At 41.3% G+C, this 26,981-nt stretch overlaps 1 protein-coding gene across 7 annotated transcripts in view; it reads left to right on the plus strand.

Annotated features, from left to right (window-relative positions):
* LOC120100090 (uncharacterized) overlaps positions 1-26,981 on the plus strand; it is a 60,482-nt gene that overhangs the window by 12,006 nt on the left and 21,495 nt on the right. For 3 of the 7 annotated variants that reach the window (XR_015645041.1, XR_015645042.1, XR_015645043.1), the window contains exons 2-4: positions 3,456-3,527; positions 3,898-3,984; positions 5,891-5,956. Coding sequence is in view for 3 of the 7 variants with exons in the window: in XM_087598284.1 (XP_087454410.1) it covers positions 20,092-20,370; positions 25,274-25,380 (386 nt within the window). In the remaining 4 variants the exon portion in view is untranslated. Of the gene's footprint in view, positions 1-3,455; positions 3,528-3,897; positions 3,985-5,890; positions 5,957-19,640; positions 20,371-25,273; positions 25,381-26,981 lie in introns of those variants that run through there. The other 4 variants (XM_087598284.1, XM_087598289.1, XM_087598292.1 and 1 more) reach the window with 3 other exon arrangements.

The following is a 26,981-nucleotide window of genomic DNA, read 5'->3' on the forward strand; positions in this document are numbered from 1 at the left end:
TAATTCAGGCTGCCCTCCAAGTCCTCCTCCTCCTGAGTCTGCCTGTCAGATTCTGGGATCATAAGTGGGCACCACCACACTTGGTTCTCGTGGATCTTCTATGCATACAGTCCTGCCACCTACAGACCGTTTTCAATATCCTTTCCTCATTCTTGCTAGGACTGCTGGTACTGCATGGAATAGAATTGGTAGATTGGACACGGTTGTCTTGTTCCTCAGGTTAGAAGGAAATCTTTCAGTGTTTCCCCCTTGACTACGTGCCCTGGTCCCTCATGCTGTGTGGTCCTCATTCCATTGGGTGACATTGCTTTCATCTTAGTTACTTTTCTAATTCCTGTAAGAAAACGCCAGGGTGGAAGACGCTTAAGGGAGAGTTATTTTTGCCCAGTTTGAGCGATGATGGCGTACACTCAGCTCACTCCATCACCTGTGTGCAGGCTAGGATCTCAGACAGAAGAACCATGTCATCTCCCATAGGTGCTTCTTTTCAGCACAGTTTACCGAGTCAAGATGATCTCCTACCCTATTGCTGGAGGCCTGTCTCTCAGGAGGTTCTAGAACTCATTGAGTTGACAATTCCCGCTAACCACTCTAGCTTCTATGGCTGATATGTGGAGGATTGTCATCAAAAGGATGTTAAATTTTGTCAATTTCTCTTTCTATACCTACTGACATGATCACATGATTTTTATGCTTCATACTTTTAATGTTTAATGATTTAATTTATGTTGAGCAATCCTGTGTCCCAGGCATAAATCCAGTTTTGATTATAGGGTGCAATCTTTTAAATGTGCTGTTCATTCTCTTTGCGAATGTAATGTTTCCTTGATTTTTGCCTCCAGTCATGTAGTTTTGCTTGTTTTTGGCATTCTCGTCTGGCTTCGCGTAAGGGTCATGCTGTTCTCATGAAGTGAATTTGGAATTATTTCCTCCTCTTCAGATCTGCAAGGATTTGAGAAGGATTAGCTTTAACTTTTCTTTGAATTCATTTTTATAGCCTTCTCTGACCTGGATATTTCTTTGTTGGGAGGTTGTTAATTATTCTAATTATCATTCATCCAGTTATATTTTGATTTTTCATAATGACCTTAATAGTTTGTGTGCTTCTAGAACTCTATTCATTTCCTCTAGCATGTCTGATTTGTTGGAATACATTGTCCATTGTAGTTTCCTTTGTACCTATTTAGTATTAGTTGCAATGCCTCCTCTCCCATTTATAATTTTGGTCATTAGAACAAGTTTTGAATCTTGTTTTCTTTTGTCAAAAAGCCAACTCCAGATTTCCTTTCTTTCCTCTCCTCCCCCTTGTTTTTCCCTGTTTGTTCTGAGGAAAAACCTAGGACCTCTAAGTAAATGCATGCTTGCTTCTGAGCTACCCCACCAGCCCACAAGAACCTTAGCTCCATTAAAGCTTCCTGATGGTTTTCTTGTCTAGAATCCTTTGTCCTCCCTCCTTTCTACACATCCTATTCCTGTGCCACTTCTTCCTCTTCCTCCCTCTTTTGAGACTGAATCTTACTATCTTGGCAAGCAGTCCTAGCTGGATCTCAAATGCCAGGTCCTCCCACCTCAGCTTCCTGGATCATGGCCGTGTACCAGGTGGCCTGCTCTTTCCAGCTTCATAACAACTTTTCTTCTTATCGGCCGTGTTTATGTTGTCAAATATCTGAACTCTTTACTAAGCATTCAATTCTGAAACACTTCATTCTGAAAATTAAATGGTATAATATTTACGCAAATAGGACCTATCCATTTGCAGTTAGTTTTACATAAAATGCAACCAATTGCTTTTTGTTTTGGAAGTTTAATTATTCTAGCACCCTTTGCTGAAAAGATTTCTTGCTCCCTTGAGTTGCTTTGCATACGTATAAAAAAATCACTTGAGCAGATCTGAGGTCTTTTGAGTTCTTCATTCTGTTCTGTTGCCTGTATCTATCTACCTGCCACATCTTTGATAAATGTTGACTATGAAATATTAGGTAGAGTGATTCATCCCACTTTATTCTTTTTAAGGTTTAAAAAAGACAATCTCAGGTTCTGCCTTCCCCAAAGAGTTTAGATCAAATTTGACTCTTTCTGGAAAGAAACAATCAGTGGGACTTCTATAGGCTTTCATTGAACATAGAGAGTGTGGGAGCAGATGTTGCCAATCTGGTGTGTGTCTTTATTTGGATCTTCTTGGTTTTATACCTTTAGGTTTACTCTACGTTTATAGTAATTTCCCTCACCTCTGCTTTAAATACTTTGCTTTCTCGACATGTAATAGTGATGACAAGCCAGCGTCCAATCCATCACTCACAAAATGCCACAGTAGATCTTCTTTACTCTTAACCTGGGCCCCATGTGACCCCACTGAAGTGGATAGTAAAACTTACATGTCACCTTCCAGTGATGTATTCCCAACAATTGGCCTGTAGGGTCATATCACGTTTGACTACAATACCCATTTGTTTGTTGTTCTGTGATGGTGCAAGTGAGTTGTTTGGAAATCCTTGTTGTTTTTTCTTTTCATTTCTTTCCCCTTTTGTTTTTGTTGTTGTTTCTTTAATGGAGGGTTTCTCTTGGCTGTCCTGGAACTCACTCTGTGGACCAGGCTGTTTTCAACTTCAGAGATCCTTTTGCCTCTCTTCCGGAGTACTGTGATTAAAAGAGTGCATCGCCATAGATCACATGAAACTCAAGAAGGATGACCAAAATGCAGATGCTCCACTCCTTCTTTAAAAGGGGAACAAAAGTACCCTTAGAAGGGGATAGGGAGGCAAAGTTTAGAGCAGAGTCTGAAGGAAGGGCCATTCAGAGCCTACCCCATATGTGGCCACCAAACAAGATAAGGAGGATGAATCAAAGAAGTGCAGGCTGACAGGAACCGGATATATTTTTTCCAAAATGTTTTCTGCTGAGTGTTTGGAAACTAGCTTTTTAGATCTTTGATCCACTTTTAGTTGATTTTAATGTATGGTATAGCATGATCATCAAATTTTCTTCTTTAACCACTTTCAGTTTGTAAAGCAGTTCTCTGTACATCACATAAATGCCAGCTTATAAAACAATTCTCCGCACACTACAGACAACACCAGCTCATTCATCTCTGGGCATCATAATCTGCTGTTCAGTTCTTGCACTAACAGTAGAAGAAACCATAGCTCAAAGGTCTCGGGGATCGTCTAGAATTCCCTACTCCATGTGTGCAGCAGATCTGGGCTCATGTTCTAGCTCTGGTCAAGTGGTGAGATGTGGGTCTCTCAGTCCCCAACCTATGAATAATGGTTATAATCTCCCTCACTTAAACCTGTTCTATCTCTTTGCCATCTTTCTCCGGGTAGTCATGAGTTTGTATAGGAGCTTTAATAAGTACTAACGATGGTCTATTCACAGTGTGAATTCCTTAAACTATGATGTAGGTATACGTTTTATTATTATTTATTTTTTATTGCTGTTTTCCCTCCTACTTTCAGAGAGATGGGACCACATCACCACTACTACAGCGAGAAGGCCAGGAACAACTAGAGCACCATCAAATCCTATGGGTAAGACAAGCTCTCAGAGGAAAAAAGGAAGGAAGGATTTTCCACATCAGCTACCTGTTTCAGTGGGTATCCTAGTTTGTGTTTCTATGGTGATAATTAAACACCACGATCAAAGCCAACATGGAAAAGAAAGGGTTTATTTTATTTGGCTTATGAATAAAATAAGGGTACCACCAGCATAGGGAAGGTACCTTCCACGGTGTACCGTGTCCTTCCCCACTGATCGATCACTGAGAAAATGCCTAACAGCCTGAGCTTATGGAGGTCTTTTCTTAAACACGGTTCCCTCCTTGCAGATGGCTCTAGCTCATGCCGACATAAAAACTACCCAGTACAGCAGTGATTATCTCTTTTATTCTGTGGTCCCCAGAACTTGATTGGTTTGACTTGGAAGACTCCTTGGATGATTAGAATGATCTAGCTGGACCCAAAAAGCCAAGTACAGGAGAAAGAGGAGGTAAGTACTAGATGCTCGACATCACAGGCCAGTGCTATAGCTCCTGGTATGCTTTGTCTTATACCTGCAATGGCGTTCTGAGACGTCCAGGGTACTGTAGATCTGGGCCAGATCTGGGCCACGTCAAACTGTAGGAGAACCCCACAATGGTAGTACTGATATATTTTGGTCTTGGGATTCTCCAAATTATGGGGAATCTCAATAACTATTGTCTGTGTGTGTCATATCTATATCTGTTTATCATCTATATATTTAATTTTTTTAAAAAATCAGTATTGTTCGTATAAAATGATAATACTAAACCAATACATATTAACATAAATAGCACATTGTATGAGTCTGTGTGTCGAGAGAAAAACAACTTGTCAGAGAGTGGCATTATTTTATACTTCTTAGAAATTTCTAGAATGTCAGTCTTGCTATGAGATACCTGGATTCTCATATTGAGATATGCAACTTGAAAGCTGTCCTCTGACCTACACACACACACACCCACACACACCCACACACACACACTTAAATACAATTAAATTCAAAAGGGTTTAAAACAGATATATAAATGAATGACACATTTTAAAAAGTGTTTAGTAACCTTTCCTCACTTAGTTCTCCTTTCATTATTTTTCTGGTTGCCCTGAACAAGGACCTAGCAAGTGAAGAGAAGAGGAAGGATTCTTTCAGCTTATCATTTTATAAGTGATCAGGCCCCGATATGACTCTGCTGCTCGCTTTGTATCCACACACAGGAAGTGCAGAGACAGAGACAGGAAGTAGACTAGTAAAACCCAGAAGTCAACTTTCAGTGATGTATTTCCAAAAGCAGGCCTCAAGAGTCCCAGCACATGAGCCTATAGGGAAATTTCACGTTTGAACTACAACACCCGTTCAATGGACTTGTGCCCATTTGTAGTTTTCTAGCATTACAGGTTAGTCTTTTAGAAAACCTCGTTCTCTTATGGTTTATAAAAATTCAGTGTAATGCTGCATGTTATAATAAAAAAATCTAACTTGCTGCTAACACCACCCATACCACTGGAAAAGACTCACGGTAGCTTATAAAGGCTTCGCCCAAAATCTTGTCAACAAGCACCATCAGTGGCTGTCCTGGACTGATGGATTCATTTCATTCAGTTTTAAGAAATGCTTCCCAAGTCATCCAGTTGGTACGACGTTCGTTCTGCCTGGCAAAAGTGATCTCATGACACAAAGCAGACAAAGCCAAGTAAGAGAAGGGACAGTGATGCCAGGGGCTTAGCAAATCACCCCCCTGTCCTCTGGAATACAGCGGGACGGCTTTAAGCACACTTTGCACACAGAGCATAGGGCATTCAGGAAGATGTGTACTTAATTACTGAACTATGGTTAATAATGATTCTGCTTCTCGTATTAGTCATCTGTGATTGTGTCGCAGATTGTGAGAAAGTTGAGACTTATTTTTGCAGAAAGGCATTAATCTCCTTGGTTCAGTTAAGAAGCAGAGTCTTCTATAGAGTCAGACCTCAGAGAGCTGCCATCCAAGCAGGGGGATGGCGTCTCATCTGAACTTAATTATAGGATTGTATTTCTTCTCTCTGTGGTCGCACAAACGCTCAAGATGATTGGACGTTCTACAGAACATATACATCGGCAGTGAGCTGTCTGAGGGGCTGGTTGAAATTTTGCCTACCCCCTTTCTTCCTTGTTCACTTCCCTCAACCTCCTTCCCTTCCTCCTCCTTCTCCCCTTCCCCATCGATCCCTAGTATGAGCACAAGGTGTGGTTCTGAGACCTTACATCTGCTGTGCCACTGAACCACACTCTCAGTTCCATGAAGAACACTCACATGTCATGGACAACTTTAACTAATCCAAATGTTTGCTGCTGAGATTTTTTCTTTTGGCCACTGAAATGTGTGGTTTTTCTGTAGGTTGGTCAGACAAGGATCTTGAAGATATCTTGGGAGATGGGGAATAGAAACCTGACAAGAATAAAGGTAGGAATGTTGCTTTGTCTGGCAACACATGGATTCTCCTTAAAATGCTAACCATCCAGCCGCCAGGTAAACATGTCACTCTCAGCCTCTGGCAAATCAGGCTTCCACATGTGCACTTGTCGTGTGCCGTGGGCTCTCACTCTTGTGAGTGGGGGCTCATTTGTGAGCCATCCTGGGATGCTACCCATTTGCTCTGTTGCTCTTTAAGCCTGAGCTGGTGTCCCCACTACCTAGGTGCACCTCGTAAGCCAGTTTTCCATGCAGTGCAAGGGTTTAAACTTAACATGGCACACATTTTAAAGAAGCCCCTAGCAAATCAGATGTTCACAAAATTCCTTTGGATTCCATTTCCCCTTCCCAGGAAGATTCACACTTCCCTCCTATTGGATCCCAGGAAGTGGAAACTCTCGTTGGGGTGTATCGTGCGATTGAAGAAAATATTTTCAATTAAAAAGACAAAAAGTTGGGGGAGGGGAAGGGGAGGGAATGGGGGCTGATGTACAGGAAGGGGGCAAGGGGAATAACATCTGAAATGTAAGTAAAGAAATATATCTAATAAAAAATAAAAAAAGAAAAATTAATACAAAAAGCAATTTATAAAAAAATTGTCTAATGAAAAATTAAAAAAAAAAAAAGAAAGACAAAAAGTCCCACATCGTTCCTTGCTGGGTCTGAGCCTCGAGTCCTGTTTATCAGTTGATAGAATCCATTCTTACCTTAAAGATCATGGGAGCTTTGCTACTTTGCAACAGAATTTCAAGGTAGCCATCCCTGAGGTTTAACTGTGTAAATGTGTAGGAAAATTAAACCACAGGATCAGACTGTCTAGAATTTTTAATCCAGTCTGACACACAAAACAAAAACAACCAACTGAAAAAAAAAAAACAAAAGCCCTTAATATTAAAAAAATAATGTAGCACCGGTCAGAGTTTTAAAATGGTTCAGGAAAACTCCTACAGAATCTTCATCCAGCCTCGCCCAAGGAGCCTCCATTGTAGAACTATAGAGATGGTTGTTCCAAATCAGAAGTTGTTATCTGTGAAATAAGGTCACCTATTGAAGTTGTTATCTGTGAAATAAAGTCATGTATTGACATTTTGGAAATTATGTTAGATCTCATTGTGTGTGTGTGTGTGTGTGTGTGTGTGTGTGTGTGTGTGTATGTATGCGTGTGTGTGTATGTCTGTGTGTCTGTGTGTGTGTCTGTGTGTATCTATGTCTCTGTGTGTGCGCCTATGCGTATGTGTGTCTGTGTGTGTGTCTGTGTGTGTGTCTATGTCTGTGTGTGTGCCTATGTGTGTGTGTGTGTGTGTATGTCTGTGTGTCTGTGTGAGTGTGTGCCTCTGTGTGTATCTATGTGTATGTGTGCCTGTGTGTGTATTTCTGTGTGTGTGTGTGTGTTTGTGTGTGTGTGTGTGTGTGTGTGTGTGTGTGAAATTTTATCACATGTATAGATTTCAATAGCTCTTAACACAACCAGGGAGAGATTATCATAAAATCTTTTCTGCATGCTGCCCCTTGAACAGTCATGTCCTTCCCAAGCCTCATGTTTGCAGTTTCCACAGCTGTTTGTGACTGAAACCTTTCTTCACACATCTGTCAGATGGGATCAAAAGGCTTGGATGGGGTGAGATGTCTGAGGCTTGTGTGGTGAAGTACGTTCCTGTTGGAACCCATAGGTGTCACATGCCACAGTTGTGACCTTTTAAATAATCACTTTTGACAAGATGTTGGAATGTTGTGGTGTTTGAAACCCTTTGTTTATTATTCCATGTTATGATGGACAAATTGTAGCAGGGTCCAGAGAATTCAAGCTTTGAGTCCATCAAGACCCCTCTTTCCGAGTCCTGGCTGAAGTTGAGCATTTGCTTCATTCTTGCAGGTGCTGTGCCTTGCATATGGGACCGGTGTTCTGTTGCTTAAAATGGCCTGCAGTCATGTTTGTCCCCAGAAACACCTTTCCAGATGGTGTCATCTCGAGGAAAAAGCCGTAAAAGCCTCTAAGTTAAACTTCCAGGGGTCAGGAGGACACGGAGCATTTAAAGGGTGACAATTGGTATTTCCAGATGGGGAGAGAAGGGCAGGGGTTACCTCTGTAAGCGTGCATGGGAATGAAAGCCTGAGTGACAGGCAGGGGGCTTCTCTTCATTAAATATACTTGTTTTAGCAAGGAAGAGGTGTCCGGAAATTCTTTAATTGGGCTCACATTGGAGCTCATCTTGTAAAGAATAATTAATTGTTGGCTACGGTTACTCCCTCCGTCACCCATCACTGTAAGTGTCGGAAAAGAAGATCAAAGGGCGACACAAGAACCCGGGTGACATTCACAGACACCGTCCCTTCCACTGAAAACCAAGCTCATGATGGGGAGTGAAGGGGAAGCATCACATAATTTCCATACATTATAAACTCAATTAGCAAACTTCCTCTTTACGACATAGCTTCAGTCGTTCTGGCGTCTATTTGTGAAGTAATATGTTATCCGTTGTGTATTTTTTCCTCAAGACAACATTGTTGACACACTGCGAGTGTGTACCTGAGTCCTCCAGCATTTCTTGAAGTGAGTGGCTTGCAAACCCTCCGTTCTTCCTCCTCCTTTGACCTTTCAGGACTCACACTGTTGCCATTTTTTGCAAATGGCCTTGTTCATTTCGTAGTGTGGATTAGAGAAGGTCCAAAGAGGTTTCTTTGGAGTTGTTTCCACAATATTTCTGGCTTTAACGTGGGGACATACTGTTCCATGGTGAGGAGACACATCGGACACCCACAGTCGCTCCAACAGATCAGGGAGTGCAGCATGAACATAGGGAAGTTGTTGAGCTGCTCTTCATGTATAATATTGGGTGTTTTGATGTAGATAACAGCGCATTACCTACAGAGTACTCTCAGTTTTGTGGTATGAAATGGATGAACATGGCTGTGAGAGATTTTGCAACTGCAGGAATACTATATTCCCTGGAGTTAGCCCAGATGGTACATTTTGGAGTAATTTTTCTGTTTGATCTTATTTAGCAATTATAAGGTTGTTTTTGCAGCAATATTTTCCTCTATTACTTTTTTTAGTAATTATAAGTTTTTTACAGCAATATTTTCCCCTTTTTTATTACCTTTTCCTGTTCTTATTACTTTTTTTCTCGGCAGGATTTTGTTTTACAACCCCAGCTTGCCTGGATGTCACAAGCTTTCTGACTTAGCTCTCTAGGTTAAAGGGTGGCGCCACCTGGCGTAGCTTTATTTATTGACTTTAAAAATACCATAACTCTCTTGCTATTTTTTGAGACAATAAGAGCACATTTTAAAAATATTTAAAAGCCCTTGCTGTTTCTTGCTGGAAGCCTGGGACACTCACAACGTCCCCAGCAGTTGTCGACATAATCACTCCACCATCCCATGATTCTCTGTGTCCTTGATGTGCCCAGATGTGTCAGGCACTCGATGGGAGGCACAATCTAGGTGGCCCTCAGAGAGGGGCAGACTCCCGCCTCATGTCCCTGCCTCTCCCAGGAAGTGGCTCCACAGGACTCGAGGCTGAAGTGTGTGTGTGTGTGTGTGTGTGTGTGTGTGTGTGTGTGTGTGTGTGTGTGCATTGTCGTCTTTGTTTCTGAGCTGCTGAAAGTCTGACACTTCTGTTAACAGCAGAGCTTACTCATAATTTCTTAACCCATTGTCTTTCCCTATAAGAATAATAGATAATTAATAATTAATAGTAATATTAATAAAGGAAAGATGTTTATTTACCTCCAAGTTCTGGGAGCCGGGTGACCAAGATGGGTGGCTATATCTGGTGAAGGACTCACATTGCACCCTAACATGGCAGAAAAACAAAAGGGCAAATGGGCACAGACCCATAAGGCAACACAGCCTGCTCTTGTGGCACCGAACAGAAGCATCACGGTTTTTACTGCAAGGTTCCGTGGGGACAAGATTTATTCAAACCACTGAGCACAACTTCCTCACTGAAGTAATTCCTCTTATTCTATGGGGTCCATCCAAGTAAAGGTGGTTGCTATAGCAACAAGGTCCCTGTAACTTCAATCAGGCAAGCATCATAGTTTTGTAATCTTTGCAAATTCTATCAGAACGGGGCATTTGTCCTGGTCACAGTTTCATGTCTTTGAATATATGTGTTTTTAGAAAGTCGGTATACATCGTGATCTCATGTTCATGCCCTTGACCCAGTTTCTCCTCATCGTTCTATAATAATTCACATCACCGAGCCCTTTTCCATATATTACCAAACATTTTACTTCCCTATTTTTCAGTGGATGGACTACCAGACTGAAGGCTTCATGAAAGAACTGTGCTGCTGTGAACGTCTGTATATGGGCGTATAGAAGATTTCACACAGGCATAGTTTTTAACTGTCTAGAGTACTTGTGGGCATTGGCATCTGCTCAGCATCTGCTAGGGCCTCTGTGCTGGGTCCAGACATGGCTCCGTTTCACTTCTGGGTGCCCCTTTAATACCCGAACAATATATTATATATTGTTTCTTTACTAATCTCACTGCACTTGCCCAAAATTCTCCTCCTGAGACTTAACCAGAGAACAGAGTCTCTGCTGGGCTTTTCTGAGACTTCCTTTGTTGGTGCAATGAATCTGAGTCTTCACCTTAGCCTCAGGCAGACTCTTCAGACAGGGGCAAAAAGCAGCCACATTCTTCACCAAAACACCACAAAAACAGTCTCCAGGCCACACACTGAAATTATTCTCCCTGAAGCCTCCTGGGCCAGGTCTATGCAGTTAAAATCACTCACAGCCACAAAGTCTTCCTGCCAGGATAGCTCATTGGGCCCTACTCAAACCATTTCGTGGCTTTCCAAATCCAAAGTCCCAAAATTCACGTTCTTCCAAATAAAAGTATGGTGAGGCCTATCAGTAATACCCAGGCCTTGGTATCAACTTCTGACTTACTTAGGGTTTTACTGCTGCGGACAGACAGCGTGACCGAGGCAGCTCTCACAGGGACAACATGTGACTGGGGCTGGCTTACAGGGTCAGAAGTTCATTCAGTCATCATCATGGCAGGAGCAGGGCAGCATCCAGCCAGGATGGTGCAGGAGGAGGTGAGAGTTCTCCATTCTCATCTGAAGGCTGATAGCAGAGCACTGCGAGACTTACAACCCACACCCACAGGGCTATACCCACTCCAGCAGGGCCAAACCCACTCCAGCCAGGGTCACACCCACTCCAGCCAGGGTCACACCCACTCCAGCCAGGGTCACACTTACTCCAGCAGGGCCACAACCACACCCACTTATTTCTGGCTCTTATTTCCTTTAAGTACGATATCTGGGACCTTTTGGTGGGACACCATCTAGCTCCTTCCCTCTATATCTATTGTCTGTCCTTGGTGCTCCAAGCTGTCCATGTATGTCAGTTTATGGCTGGGTTTTGCTTCTAGTTGCTTGAATGTTTTGTGTTTCATATTTAAAAGAAAAACATGGTTAAAACTTTAAATGCTGGTTGACTCCTCCCTTGATTTAGTTTTAAGTCCTTTCAAGAAAGGAACAAATAAATAAAAAGCAGTTTAAATTGACCTTTGGAGACCTGCATCATAGATAACTGGTTATCTCTGGTGTCACGGTCATGCATGTCTCTGACTGGATCTGGCATCAATGGAGGAATGTAGCTAGGAGCCTAGGTCTGTCCACTGGGGAAGCTCCCCAGGCTGGCTAAATGTTTACACTAACTGATCTTAAAAGTGCCAGCAGCTTCAAACCTTCTATGGTAATGGAGCTGTTAGCTGTCTCTCTTAGAGAAATCTTTGACTGTGATTATTGGATTCAACAGGTAACAAGGTGCTTCTTTTAAAATGACAGCTAGAAAAAGTAAAAATGGTATTTGATCTAAATACTAAAGATATGTGTTGTCACTTCATTTTTTTTCTGTTTGGTTTTAAATGTATAATGTGCTCTACATGTCTTGGCTATAGGTGACTGGCTTTTAAGTTATTGGGTGTGCTTAAAAAATTTGTAACATTGGTAACAGAAAGTTGGCTTAAAACTGGAGTCATTCTAGACAACACGTGGCATGAGCCAACATAGGGAAACAGGTCTAGATTGGGATCATATTTTAATATAACTCTTATCATGGAAACCAGACTTTTAAAAGAATTTAGGGCAATGTCTCTTTGGTGAGGTATTAGAGCCTGCACCATTGCTCGTTCATATGCAAGACTTGGCAGTCATACTTTATAGCTCGAGGAATGGATTTGGAGTTTTGGAGAGACTGGATTTTAGAGAATAGATTGTTTGTTGAAGGGTGAGTTTTGCTTTCCAAAGTTATGGCTGTGCTCTTGTGTTACAAGGGAAACTTAAAGATTGTGGTTAATGATTGCCAGTGTTACATTGACTACTGTTTACAATTCGATCACAGAGAGACGCAGGATTCTAACTCACACATATTTGTGATTAAGGAAAAATCAAATAGGTGGAGATTGTTACGAAGGGTTGATGAGGCTATGGAACTTATAAGAGCATTACAGCCTGGTTGCTTACTCCAACTGCTATTTCAAGAAATACCTATAGAATTATTATAGGTTTAAGAGATTGTTTTTATGCTGTTTCTTTGCACTCTGGGGTTGTTATGAAATATTGCATTATTGTGTTTTCTTGGGTGTTGTTTGCCTTGACCATACATTTGTATGACTTTTTGAAAGAAAAGTGTATTCACTCTTATTTATTTTGATGAATTGTTCTTTGGCTGACTTTTGTCTGTGGTCCCTCTGCATGCAGTTCCCTCAGTGGCCAGCAGACGCCACTAGATACCCTGTTACAGATGATGGTTAAGCACACTATAGGTCCTCTGAGTGAGCAGCAGATTTTGTGTTGGGTACCTGGAGTTTGCCTCTCCCCTATGTTTATCTCTGGTGTTAACTGTCATTCATGTCTCTGACTGGATCCAGCCTCACTGGAGGAATGTAGAGCTCTGTGAGCTGGGTGACAGCTGGTCTCCTGGGAGTCAGGTAGTACTGTCTCTGTTTAGTGTGGGCCTCCTGTGTCTCTGGTTAGAGTAGGCCTCCAGGGTCCCTGGAGTACAAACCCACAGGCCTCAGAGAATTTTGAGAGAGTCGGTACTATTATTTTCTATCTTCCCTTCACATTTCCTACATCTTTAATAGAGTACAGAGTTGGCAACTATGAATTATATTTCCTAGGTGTCTCTCAAACGAAGAGTTTGCATGTGACTAAGTTCTAGCCAGAAACATATGAACAGAGTCCATAGGCAAAATGTCTGCCATTTTCTTCTTTATGTTTACCCTCCCTAGTACTGAGGATCAAATTCCTATATTCTCAAAGATAGTTGCTTTATTCAATATCAAGAATGTATGTGTAAAGTGTCAACATCTGGTGTTGGGAATTGTCTTATTTTGTCCCCAAAAAGCCTCACTTCTAGACCTGAGTGCCCCTGAGGGCGTCAACTGATAATAAAAGGTTGCCATAGCCAATGGCTGAGCAGAAAGATAGAAAGACAGGTCAAGGGATTGGGAGAGAGGAGAGGATGAAGAAAGTCACCATGATCCAGAGTTAGAAGGATCAGATTTAAGAGCTACAGGAGAGAAAGCAGCCTGTGATGTAGGTAGAAGGGAATAGGACCCTATTGGGGGAGTGGGATGTTTCCCAGAAGGTAACAGGGCAGCAAAGATAAAACATAGATTTAAAAGGTGTTAAACCTGGGTTGCTGGGTGGAAGGGAGATGTATGGTAGCTGTCAGAAGAATTAAAAATGTGTCTTTCATTCTCAAAACCAGAGAACTCTTGGGCAGGTGCCATGACTGTACTAAGGAGCCAAAGTTGTTTAATTAATTCACTGCTATAGTCTTGTACATTGAGGTCCCAAGTGAGGGTTGCATTAACCTGGACAAGAGTTACACAGCCCAGTCAGCCAATGCACAGTTTATTCAGTTTCAACTTCTTTTAAAGGCAAAGCAGTATAAAAGTTTCCCACCATTTCTAGTTCTCACCAGCTGCTATTTCTCTAGCAATAGCACATCTTGGATCAAAGTGACCCAAACTTCCTTGCAGAATCTGTCAGCAGTCCAAATCTTAGACGTGTTAGAGGTGCTGCTGTCTAATTAAGCTATAAACAAATTTACTTTCTCATGAGAAAATGACCATGAAGTCCACGTCCTCAGGTTCGCAGCTTATTTGGGAGACCGAGCACCAGGATCCTCTGCTTGAGGAAGTTGCCTCCTCTGTATCTCAGTGTGCTGAGAGTGGCCCAACCATCCTAGGGTGCCCTGCAGCTGGCAAGCTAGGAGCAGTCGCCTGATGACATTTCTCTAAATTAAAGAAAAATAGTGTCAACCCTAATCCCTAGAGAATGGCTAAGCAGACAGAGGGACCTGTGGCCCTGAATAGCCAGAGAAATGCTGCCCTCTGTGGATTGGCTGCCTACCTTTGGGCTATCACAGGCAAGGGAAAACTCTCAATATTTGCACCAGATCCAGTCTTTTCCAATAGTTTGGCCTGTGCCCTAATTAACTTAAAAACACTTAATAATTTTAGTATTAATAATTTATTCCACATTTCAGCTACATAACTCAGACTGTGCCTAAAATGGGAAAAATGAAAGGAAGTAAATTCTTAGTAATCTCAGATGTAATAATCAGGGACTTTAGAGAATTATAGAGCCTTTGTTATATAACTAAACCTTCAAGAAGTTCCTCTTAAACCTTGAGTGTAACCAAGCAAGACTGAGCCAGAAAGCAACATTCTGGTTCACTTTTATACTAGACTCAAGGACAATCATATAGAATACACACATCAATCACAGATATTTTCTTTTGTCCTCTCCTGCTTACATGGAAAGCAATGGAGCAGAAACTCAGATGATAAACTTCAGTCCAAACACAAGAAGCCAATTAAAATAACAACAACAATAAAGAAACCTGGTTTGATGGCACACACTTTTGCTGGGGGGGACACAGACTCCATATCCTCCCTAGCCAGTCAGCCAGGCTGACCTGTCCTATTCCTAGTCAAATGAAAACACCCATTTTATAAAATCTGGTGGATGGCACCTGAAGAGTAAACCCCAAGGTTGTCCTCTGGCCTGCACACATGCAAACTCACATACGCGGAGCCACAGGACCAAACTAGCCTGTAAAAGGTTTATCATGAGCCAGGAAGATAGCTCAATGGGTAAAGGTTCTTGTGTGGCCAAGCCTGACATAATCAGTTCAATACCTGGGACCTACTCAGAAACCTGACTCCTACCAGATGGCCCTGACCTCCATGCTTTGAGGTTTGGTCTGTTGCTCTGTATTGTAGTGCTAACTGCAGGCCTCCACGGCCCTATTGTCCCAGAGACAAGAGAGTCCACATGTAGACCCAAGTGATGTAAACTTGTGTCCCCAAATTATTTCTGATAGACGAAGAAGGATCCCAACAGTCAACAGCTGGGCACAGGGAGGGTTTAGCATCCCAGGACTTGAGGCATCCAAGAAGAACCATGAGGAATAAAGAAGGTGAAGGTAGGAGGAAGCCGCCATGGGTCAGGTGGGTTGGCTAATTGGAGTTAAGAGCAGCCCATATGAAACACAGCAAATTATATAGTGGGATTATTAGCTGGGAAACAGACATAACAGCCAGAGGATCCATATATGTCCAGCTCCTGTGCTGATTAAGGCTTAATGTAAATATAAAGCTTGTGGGTGTCTTTTATCTGGGAACTAAGTGGTCAGAGGCAGGGGAGAAAACCTGGGTTGGGATTAAATAATTTCTACAACATCTACACTCACAACTCCTGCCCCTCTACACACACACACAGAAAAAATAAATGTAATTTTAAAAAGGGGGATAAGGAACTTGTCATCAACCATGGGGATCCAAGTTCTATCACTAAAACCCATGTGGTAGGAGGATGACCTTCTCACTCATTGTCCTCTGACCTCTATATCTGCACACTAACACATATAGGCATATGCACACAGAATACGATAATGTATCAATTAACGGATTAATAAATTAATGAAAGGTTCCTCGAATCATCTGTTCTTGGCCCCCGCTCACTTCTTTCTTTGGTTTACACAGCTCGCTTCCCCACATCTGTCTCTCCTTCTCACATGCCTTTCATGCTTGCATGTGTGTTTCTCCTCTCTTAGTGTCCATGTTTAACTCTATATTCACTTGTTTATAAACTACAGATCTAGTGGCTAGACACATGGTTTCTTGGTTTAAAGAACTTGCTGTGCGATCATAAGGCTTTGAGTCCAAATCCCATCATCCTGCAAACACCAGCCACTACATCTGCCAGGAATCAGACAACATCCTCTTGGGCAGAAATAATGAAATACTGCAAGTAATTTGGAGGAACACATACTTACAAATATATGGCAAAAATGCAAAAGTTGTCCTTTTAAAATGTAGCTCACAAAAGTGTTAGGACCTGGGTTATGAATCAAAGGGAAGTAAAAATTCTGGTTCCTTTTATACCATGTGAGCCAATCAAGTACTGTTATCTCTACAAACCTGTTCCTTTGTCCGTACGCCAAATTTAAATAGTGCTTTGGAATATTAAATGGGAAACCACTTAGCAAAGAGTCCTGGAGCATAGTCCATACTATGGACTTCACCAATTATTATTAAGTTTTGGAACAAATGTTAAAAAACAAGTAGGGTTTCATGTTCATTTTTAAGTGTCAGGCACAAGGCTTACAATCCTATGACATAAGGTTGAGACTGATATATAAAAGGAATTACAAAACACCATTTGCCAAGGACAAATGCTAAGTAAAAATACACTCCAACTTGAGAACCAAAATACAACATGTAGGAAAGCTCCTTGTACAAAATGGTAGAAAACATCACACTAAAGATAATAAGAGACCTCTCCTTCCTGAACACTACAAGAAACAGAATTCCCTGAGATCTTCTAGGGTTTTCCTGTCTGGATAAAGGAAGCCCCAGTAAGTTTTCTCGTCACCACGATCGTATTTCTAGTAGAACATCAAAGAAAAACCTAGGAAAGTCATCTGTAACTTTCCCATTCTCAGCAATTCATTTTTATTTCATTCTAGATTTACCGATAAACTACTTCGAAAGGCAAACAAATTTTGGTAGGCAGCAAAATTTCACTCAAAAAATAAATAAAAATGAATTCTATTTTATCTTTTGACAACAATGAAAAGTGTCAGAGAACAAGAAATAGTAACACACCTTTAATCCCAGCACTCTGGAGACAGAGGTAGGTGGGCAGATCACTTGACTTTGAAACCAGGCTGATCTATAGGCTACTCAGGAAAAGTTTGTGCATCTCTGAAAAATCCAGCCTCCAACAAAAGGAGGGAGAGAGAGAGGGAGGGAGAAAGAGAGAGAGAGAGAGAGAGAGAGAGAGAGAGGGAGAGGGAGAGGGAGAGGGAGAGGGAGAGGAAGAACCAATTTAATTAAAAAGTTTGGATTATCTGTTTATATGTTTCTTTGCTTGGGGACTGGAGTGCAGAGGGTTTTCTAGCAAAATAAAGCAAGCAGAATTTACTTATGAAGCCTGCAGGATCATTTCCCACAGCAGTACTATCCACCCCACTGCTAAACTCTGCAGAGCATGGACGGAGTGGGTATGAAACTTCTCTAGTTTTCCTTCAAGCTGTAAACTGCAGGTCAGTAGCATCCTCAATGCTGCCTCCCAAAGTGGCATCTTCATCTCATACCATCTCATCTCATGTGGTTGGGGGAATGAGAAGGATATGCAGGCTCTGATGCTGTTTCCACTGTGTTTACTTTCCAAATGCTTTTATATCCTTGCTGTTTTCATGTTCCCCTTATAACAGAAGCCTCTGTGGCACTATTTCTATGTAATTGTCTCTAGCTTGTCACTACATGAGTACTTGGTGCCCAGACTCTGCTGACTTTAATAGATACCAGAGAAAATTTGAGATCCACACCCCAACCCCCTCTGCCTTTATCTTGCTAGTCTCCACCCCAGCTCAGTAGTGCATCGTGAGAGGATTCTCACAGAGGTGTGTGGACAGTCTAGTTTCTGATGAACAAGCTCTGTCTACATCACTTCCTCAACGACAACCCCTCAAACCCTAGGATATGCATCCTAGTAATGTGAGACAGCCAGTATGAAGCCCCTGACTTTTGCTTAGGGCAAACATTTAAGCAGGGCATATCCTGATATCAGGTTCAGGGAAGTTTGTCTGTCTGACAGGTGGCTTTGGGTCTCGGTGAGTAATCCCTACTTAAAGGTGGACTTGTCACAAGAAAGAGACCAGAGCTGAGCCTTACATTCTTAGAACTTCATATCTTATCAATTACACTTCTGGGCTGCGTGCTTTCATTCGCCACATATTCAAGTCACCAGTTTTCTTTGTTTATTTGTTTGTTTCCAGTATTGGACAGAGAGAGGTAGCATTTCTACTGTGTTCTGTGTTTCAGACATATGACTGGATGCTTTACTTTCTGTCTCTACTTCTGTAGTTAGACCATCAGGCTGGATTAGTAAATTGGAATCCTCATTTTGTAGTTCAAAAGTGACTTCTTCCCACTTCTAATTGTAGCATCAGCATCTCAGTACAAGTTTAGTTTATACATAGTCTAGGATTTCTTAACAGAAAATATATTGATACCCTCAGCATTAGAACTGAAACATAAAGCTTTGCTAATTTTCAGTTCTTGTTCTTGAGGCTATTGTATTTGGGGAACATCATGTGATTAGTAATTGCACATCAACTTGGTCAGGCATGGGATGCCCAGGATTTGACTAAATAGTATGTCTTACAGTATCTGGAAGAGTGTTCTAAAGAGCTTAGCATCCACACTGGTGGACTAAAGGACATAACTCCTCCTGTGTGTGTGTGTGTGTGTGTGTGTGTGTGTGTGTGTGTGTGTGTGTGTGTGTGTATGTGTGTGTGTGTGTGTGTGTCTGTCTGTCTGTCTGTCTATGTGTGTATGTGTGTGTCTATGTGTGCATGTATGTGTGACATCTGGCCAGTTGCTGGCTGAATAGAAAGAGGAATATAGGTGAAGGTTGATTCCTAGCTTGATTTGGGGGATTGATTTGTCAGTGACATTTTGAATTCTCAGGCTGTCAGGCTGACTAGATCTCAACTGTGAGCTCTACAGTTTTGAGATTTCTTTCAAACATAACACTGACTTTACAAGTAGACACATATGGAGAGCCACATGTAAGTCAAGGGCTGGAATACAGACTGAGAAAACTGTTCCTGGGCAGTTTTGTAGCTTGAGTGTGAAATACACTATTGAAAAAAACAATGTGCATCATATGACTGTGTATACAGAACACACATGCAGAGAGAGATATATTCAATTGGTTCTATTTCTTTTATTTCTTTGAAGAACTCTGACTAATACATAGTACTTGAAATCTAAAATTCATAGTTTTCTTTATGGATCTGTAAGTCAGAGGCTTTGGAAGGCAAGTTACTTGCTGTAGGTCATTCTTCAAAGGAAGGTGAAGATAAACATGAAGGAAAGGTGAACATAGTGGAGGAAGTTAACACTGGGCTTGCATAGTTACATTGGCAGGACTCCTGTCTTTCAAAACACTCAATCTTTACTTCCTGATTTCTACACATGTCTAAATGTTTTCAAAAGGAGTTCTAAGAACTCCATCTGTGCCTGGTAGTAAACTAGACAAGGCTCACACCATTCACTGTAGCAAACAGAAGTCACTGAAACCTGGAGATTAGATTTAAAGAATGTGCACTGTCATCCACAGAGTCCTGTGAAGTTTCTATGAGGCTGGCTATTGGATGATTGCTATCCTCCAGCACCATCAGTCACTATCCTTGGTTCTTGTTTTGAGCCTGAACCTCATTGAGGACCTGCTAGAAAGGCAGTCTGAGTAGATCTCTAGTCATAGAAGATAGCAAGAAAGATGAGCACCATGAAGGTAACCTAGAACTCATGAAGGACTGAAGCCTTTGAGGATACACTGGATGTGCACATGTCTTACCGTCTCCAGCCTTAGTAGCACCAGTATCCTGCAGAGGAGCTCAAGGATCTGAAAATGTACATAACTTGAGACTTGAAGAACCATTGGTGGAGACCGAGGAGTTCCAAGTGCAGATGATGTCCTATGCAGCAGGATGAGCCAGCAGGTCAGGGGGAGTGTGGGATGCCACCAGCATGCCCAGAGACTTGCATTTTGTTTTTAGAGTGGGGACACAATGGTGATGCTTCTCTGCTGCTTTTCAGATGACAGGCAACATGACACTTGCTCAATCGAAAGCGAGTGCTTGTCACAAGGATTCTGGATGGTGTTTTCTTCTCCTCTGGAAGATACAAAGAAACTCTACCATTCAGCTCTTCCAAGGCTTCAGGCATCTGCATGGAAGGCACAGCAAGAGGAGAGACAGTGTCAGTGCATCCACTGCTCCACCACAGTCTGCTTTCTCATTAGGAAAACAAAAGGCCTCCCAGGAATTCTGAGACCTGCAAAGAAGGAGGTAGAAACAGCTTTCAAATGACTCAAAAGCGTTTTTAAAAAAATCTATTGAGTGAGTTCTCATGTGAAGTTCATAGAACACTCACTTCTTAGTTTGAAAATTGGTATTTGAGGGGTTGGGGATTTAGCTCAGTGGTAGAGCGCTTGCCTAGGAAGCGCAAGGCCCTGGGTTCGGTCCCCAGCTCCGAAAAAAAGAACCAAAAAAAAGAAAATTGGTATTTGAGGAGCAAATTAAACATCCAAACTTCGTAAAATCTTCCTAAAAATATATCTTAAGGAAACCAAATAGGTCCAAATGATGACTGTTTTCCTGTATAGAAGACTCTTAATTAAGAATATGGAAAGCAATACAGAATCAGAAAAGCCCACATTCTGTAATTCCTATTAAATTTAGCAATTTAGTTACTATGTTGAATTCTAATTAAAATGTTTAGCTGTTGGGACCTAAGAAAGTCACATAGGACCAAAAGTAACAGCGCAGAGATTGCTGTCTTGTTGCTGATGGGGAAAGAGGGGCTAAGGGTTCAGTGAAAGCTCAGACTGGACCAACAAGCTCATCAGGTAAAGGAACTTGCTACCAAGCTTGGTGACTTGAGTGTGATCTCTGGAATCAGGTCCAAAGGACAGAACTCCTCCAAAAGTTATCCACTGATGCCACACAGTGCACAGTGGAATTCATGTGCACAAGTGCACACACACACACACACACACACACACACACACACACACACACAGAGGAAAGAGAGGGGAGGCGTGAATAAACATAATATATTTTGCAAAGGCTCAAATGTCACAGTACCTAAGAATGAATCTTAGCATCCAGTCAGTGTTGCAGAACAGAAGGCAGAAGCAGGCCAAGTCTTCAGCAAGCTAGCATGTTTCTAAGAATGTGGGTCCTGAGGCAAAACAAGGTTTGGAACCAGGGTGTGTCCAAACAAATGGACCATAAAAGGATTTTTTGAGGACTTGATTGAGACATTTGCACTTGGACCAGAATTATTGTTAATGTTGGCATTCATTCTACACTCCACTGAGCCAAGCTCCCTGGGCAAGCCATCCCCAAATAGGACTTGGAAGTGCCATTTCCACATCTAGCTACTAGGATAAAGAGTCCCACCTCTAAATCCCCTGCCTGTGAGTTCAGAGCATTCCAGGGGTATCTGAAAAGATCTTCCCAGTACAGGCCCAATACCTCTGAGACATTCTCATGCTCTTCCTACCCCAGCTTTAATCTCCTTGATGGTGACCTGGGCCCTTGAAAACAAAAGTAAAAAGTTCTTAAGAAGCTGTGGCTTTTTGTTTAGCTTCTGGTTCTTAGTGGCTTTGATGAAAAGCTGAATTATAGGAAAAAAGATTTTGCACATTAATTTGGGATCATAGAATTCACATCCAACAAACTGGCGAGACTGGACTCAGAGCTGGAGAGGGGAGACCCAGATGGAACTTGAGAACTGTCCAAAGCTACATCCCATTTCCCTTTGCAACTGCAAGAGCGGGAGAGACCGATTTCTGAGTTGTGCTGATTTGTCCTATACTAGGCTTGGTAATGAGAAAGCACAGTGCCTCCGTTTGTAGCCTCAAACTCCAGGCTCTCCTATCTCAGTTCCCCATGCATCAGGAAGGCATGTATGCGCTGCCACAGCGCTAGCAGGAACAGGAAGCTTTCTGTGTTCTGTTATCTTCTTCATGGGCTGAGGCTGAGCCTGGAGTCTCCATGTCAGTAGCATCTTTCAAGGCTGTTCCTCTGCAGCTCTGCAAAATTTTTTTAAAATACAAACCAAGTTTATTTTGCCTTTTAAGTAGTGTTCATATAGCGCTACAGCTAGGTAAACAATATGAATTAGTATACGTCATCTCAAAAGCCAGAGTCTTATTATCATTGTTGTTGTTTTTTAATGGGTTGTGAAAAAGATGCAGCCTATTCTAACAGGATAAATATTTTTTAACCATTTCACTTTGAGTTAATGAAGGCTCATAAATGAGCAACACTCCTCATTGAGGAAAACAGAAAGCTACAGCTCACACACACCAGCAAAAAGAACTGTGTAAAAATAACTAACTGTTCCCTTATTAAACATTAACCACTGGGGAGATGCCTGGGGAGGTTCACTGTCAGAATATTTAAGCACTTGGGCACCCTCTAGAGGAACATCTTGAAAACCTTCAAAACTTCATTTGGAGAGGTTCACTGTCAGAATATTCAAGCACTTGGGCACCCTCTAGAGGAACAACTTGAAAACTTTCAAAACTTCATTTGGAAATAAGAAAAATCTGATTTTACCTAAGCTATGAAATTTTAAGCTCAGAAGTACCACTTGGACATTTTTATTTGGAAACCTCTCCAGAAGGTGTCTTGCTCTAAAGCACCCATGAAATGGGCGCAGCCACTGTCTTTGCTACTGTTCCAGTCTTTTCTGTACAGCAACACAGGGACAATCATCTCCAGTTTCTGAACTGCAGTAAACTGTAAGCACTGCTACAGTGTGGGACAGCTAGCTTTCCTCCAGTTCTTAGGGATAGCATTCTTAACATTTGAATGCCTGTAGCATCGCTCATCTTTGTCCCTTCTTCCTCCCTCCTTCCTGTCCTTCTATTTGTCTGTGCTAGACAAGGTTCTGCCATTAGACTGTCACCCCACATCTGAGTTTCTTTTCATAGGATTAAGTCACCAAATCATATAAGGTGACATCCCCTGAGATGACAGCTTGTTTCCATGTGTTCCTTATGGCTGTTCTTTTGAGAAAGGCTCTCAATGCACAGCCCAGACTTAACACAACCTAGAGATCCACCTGCTTCTGACTCCCAGACCACATCACTTTCATCTGAAATGAGATTAAAAGCTCAAGTTTCAACTTTTGTCCCCAGTCCTGGGAGCTTTCTCTCTTGAAGATGCTCTGATAATTTAGTGGGCCAGCGTTGATTGGAATCAGTTTGACTTTGGGTTGGTAAAAATTTTCACTGAGTTCATGGACTTCATTTCTTTTCTTTGAGTCTCTGGGAACCTGGTTCTTATTTTGGTCTTCAGGGCCCAAGAGTCCAGAGATTAGAAATATACCAAAGGTGAAGATTCTAGTAAGAAACCTTGTCCCATAAACTCAGGCCTTAAAGAGAACAAACGCTAAGGATGACTTAGAAGTAAAGGCAATGTATTTTTACACTCTGTTCATGGGGAGAATAAAAATCAGTAAGATAGACGGAAAGAGGACACTAAAGAAAACAAAGACCTGCCCATGAGACCTTACAGGTATCTGTTGGTTGGGGTTTTCTGTGAGCTTGTAGCCCCAATATCATCTCACCTGGATGTTCTACTAACATCATGCCTGGTTGAGTTTACAGTTGTTTAAGATCAGACATAGTACCAGTGTCATAGTCAATGTTCTATTGCTATGAAGAGACACCGTGACCATGACAACTCTTACAGAGGAAAATTTTTAATTGGGACTGGCTTAACATTTTCAGGGGTCTAGTCTATTATTGTCACGGGGTAGGGGGTTGGGAACACAGGAAGCCATGGTACTAGAGAGATAGCTGAGATTTCTACATTCCAATCAGCAGGCAGCAGGAAGGGAGCAAAGGCATTGGGCCTAGCTTGACCATTGTTAGATTCTCTTTTTGATCACCAAGAAACAAATAGATTTAGGTCTGTGGAGATTTCCAGGCAAATGTGGTGATTAGGCCCTGTAATTGTAACAACTTGGAGACAGAAAATAAGTCATGGTGAAGACCAACTTCAGCCCAGAGTGAGACCCTGTCTCAAAAAAAAAAAAACCCACAAAGAAAAACAAAAAAAGAAGAGCCTGAAGAAATGTACCACACCTTGATTACATAACCTTCTGGATACCCTGAGAGATTACTGGGGTCAGGCTAGTTGGACAATAAATCTTAACAGTGAACAGCACTGATCAATCAATAGGTCTTGACAGTATATAAAGAGAAAGGGGGTGGAGCATAAGTATTCATTGCTGTCTGCATTCTTAGAGAGGATAATATGTAGACAGCTGCTCAACCTGCCATGGTGGACGATGGCCTCCAATTGTTGGCCAACATACACCACTTCATTAAGTTGATTCACAGGCATGTGATTTAGTAATGGGGAAGGAACTCATGTGGTAGGACATCTACAAATCCGTGTGAACAGGCAGGCATGTTAAAAATAGGGAAAGGGTCCAGAGGAAGCTTCATAAACAAGAAAATCTCCAAATTGCAGTCTTTAAGTATACTGTATGTACAACACCAACATTAACATGTAAAACATATCCAGATTTCAAGGAGAGACATTCTAGTCATGGTGGCACATGTGTGTAATCCCGACACTGGGAAGATGAAGCAGGAGGATCTCTGTGAGTTTAGGTCAGCCAGGACTACATAAGCTGGGAAGTGGAGTGGAGATCTATGATTGCAAGGAGTGTTGTAGTCTAGAAGCCAGGAGAGGCAATTTGAACAGACGGTAGGTTTACTTCATTACTATAGCAACTAGGACTCTGCTTCATTGATTCTAGTCTTAGGGAAGAAGAAAAATAAGATCCTGCATATAGGTTCCACTTTTGAGCCAAGATTCTGGAGCCATGGCAGTTTGGGAATCTTTTAGGGAAGTATGATCTCAATCAATGATTCTCAGCCTCCCTAATCCTGTAACACTAATATATTTTCTCATGGCTTTGTGACTCTTAACCATTACTTCATTTTGCTTCTCTTCATAATTCAAATTTTGCTCCTGATTTGATTATAAAGAAAAATGGATGGAATATCTGATATGGAAAATATATGTGACCCCGTATTGATTATGACCCACAACTTGAGAAACACTGGTCTAAACTGCTAATTTTAAACAAAAATGTTTTTCAAGTACTTTCTACAATGTACATTGACCATTACTATTTTTGTTTTATTTTTAATAAAAAAAGGATTTTATTATTAAAATCGATGGAAGCTTATTAACCTTGGATTTTTATGAAAATTGGCTTAGCATCCCAGATGGAACTCTGGCTGGAAAAATTAATGGCATTCAAAGGTAATGATACAGTAAACACTTGGGGAACTGCACCAATATAGAAGCAATGCTTTTGTAAGGTACATAGGCTTATGTTTACAGGATTATAAACTGGAATGATGTTCTATGCCAAGAGGTTTCCTTAGGTCAGACATGTTTTGTCACTTTTTTGACATTCCCATTTCTCAAGCTAGCATGTTGAACCATGTCTGTAATCTTACCTGGGAGCCTTCTCCTTTATAAATGTCATGATTTAGAAGACAGTCTATGCAACACCGCATGTTCAGGTCAGTTTAGAGTATTGGTTTAGTTCCTGTGTGAGACAAATTAAAAGAAGTAAGTATGTATAATACCTGTGGGTTACTTGCATCCTAGAATTGTTACCATGGTATTGTGAATAGTTCACATGGTCAATATGTGTCATTGATTAGAACAGGAATCTCTTACTGAATTCTTCTTTCTCAACTGTAACTACCTAGAGACGTCTAGATCAGGTATACCTTTGACTTTTTTGAATCATTTTTCTGTGTGATACATAGAATGATTTCATACTTAACCAGAGCTTTGAACTCCCATTGCAACCCAGGAGCCCTCCATTTCTGTCTTGCTGTAGCAAAGCTTTTATAATTGCATTTTGTAGGGTCACAAGTGTGCTTTCGGCTCCTTATGTTCTAGAGTGTCACAAGAGTGTTACATGGATTCATACTACATTAGATATTAAATGTGTCTCCATTCCATTGTGGTTGGAAAGATGGTTTGCTGTTTAATAACACTGGATGTTTTCATACACAGAACACACATGGTTTTCAAAAATCTTCATTCATTCTAATACCAGGGCATTGAGTAGATTCATGAGTGTGATTTTGTTCCTTATGTTCTAGATTGTTATAAGGGTGTGTCATCGATTCATAATACATTAGATATTAAATGTGTCCCCATGGTGGCAAGAAAAATGGTTTGCTGTTTGATAACACTGGATGTTTTCACACACAGAACATACATGGTTTGCAACAATATTCATTCATTCTGTTACCAAGGATCCTGACATGTTCTTCTGGCTTCTGTAGGTAGCAGTCATACATCTAGGACACTGAAATTTATAAATAATTTGAAAAATGTTTTTTCCGTGATTCTGTACAGAAAAGTGATTTGCAGAAAATATTTTATGTAATACTCTAGCTATATATTCTTACTTCTTTTGAATTCTGATTATACTGTGAGTTGGACTACAAAACATTTACCCTATTTGTTCTTTGTAGTTAGATTTCTAACTTACATTGTTTTCAAGATGGTCTAACCTAAAATTCTCCTTTTTCTTTGTTTAGCCTTTTGCAACAGATCCCAGAACCAAACTTTATACTATTAAAACATCTCATATGTGCATTAGTAATAATAAAAGATTCTTCCATGAATAATTTAGACAGTTACAAGTTATCTCTGCGCATAGCTCCACATGTACTGTGGGGTCAGACTTCGAGAGATTCATTATTTGGGAGTGACGTCTTTTTTTTTTCAGGGGAAGGAAAGGGTTTATTTATCTTATACTTCCATTTCATATTTCATCACTGAGGGAAGCCCAAGGCAAGAAACTTGAGGTAAAAACTGAAGAAGAGGCCACGGAG

Source organism: Rattus norvegicus, chromosome 1 (assembly GCF_021556685.1).
Source record: "Rattus norvegicus strain SHRSP/BbbUtx chromosome 1, alternate assembly SHRSP_T2T, whole genome shotgun sequence".
NCBI classification, from domain to species: domain Eukaryota; kingdom Metazoa; phylum Chordata; class Mammalia; order Rodentia; family Muridae; genus Rattus; species Rattus norvegicus.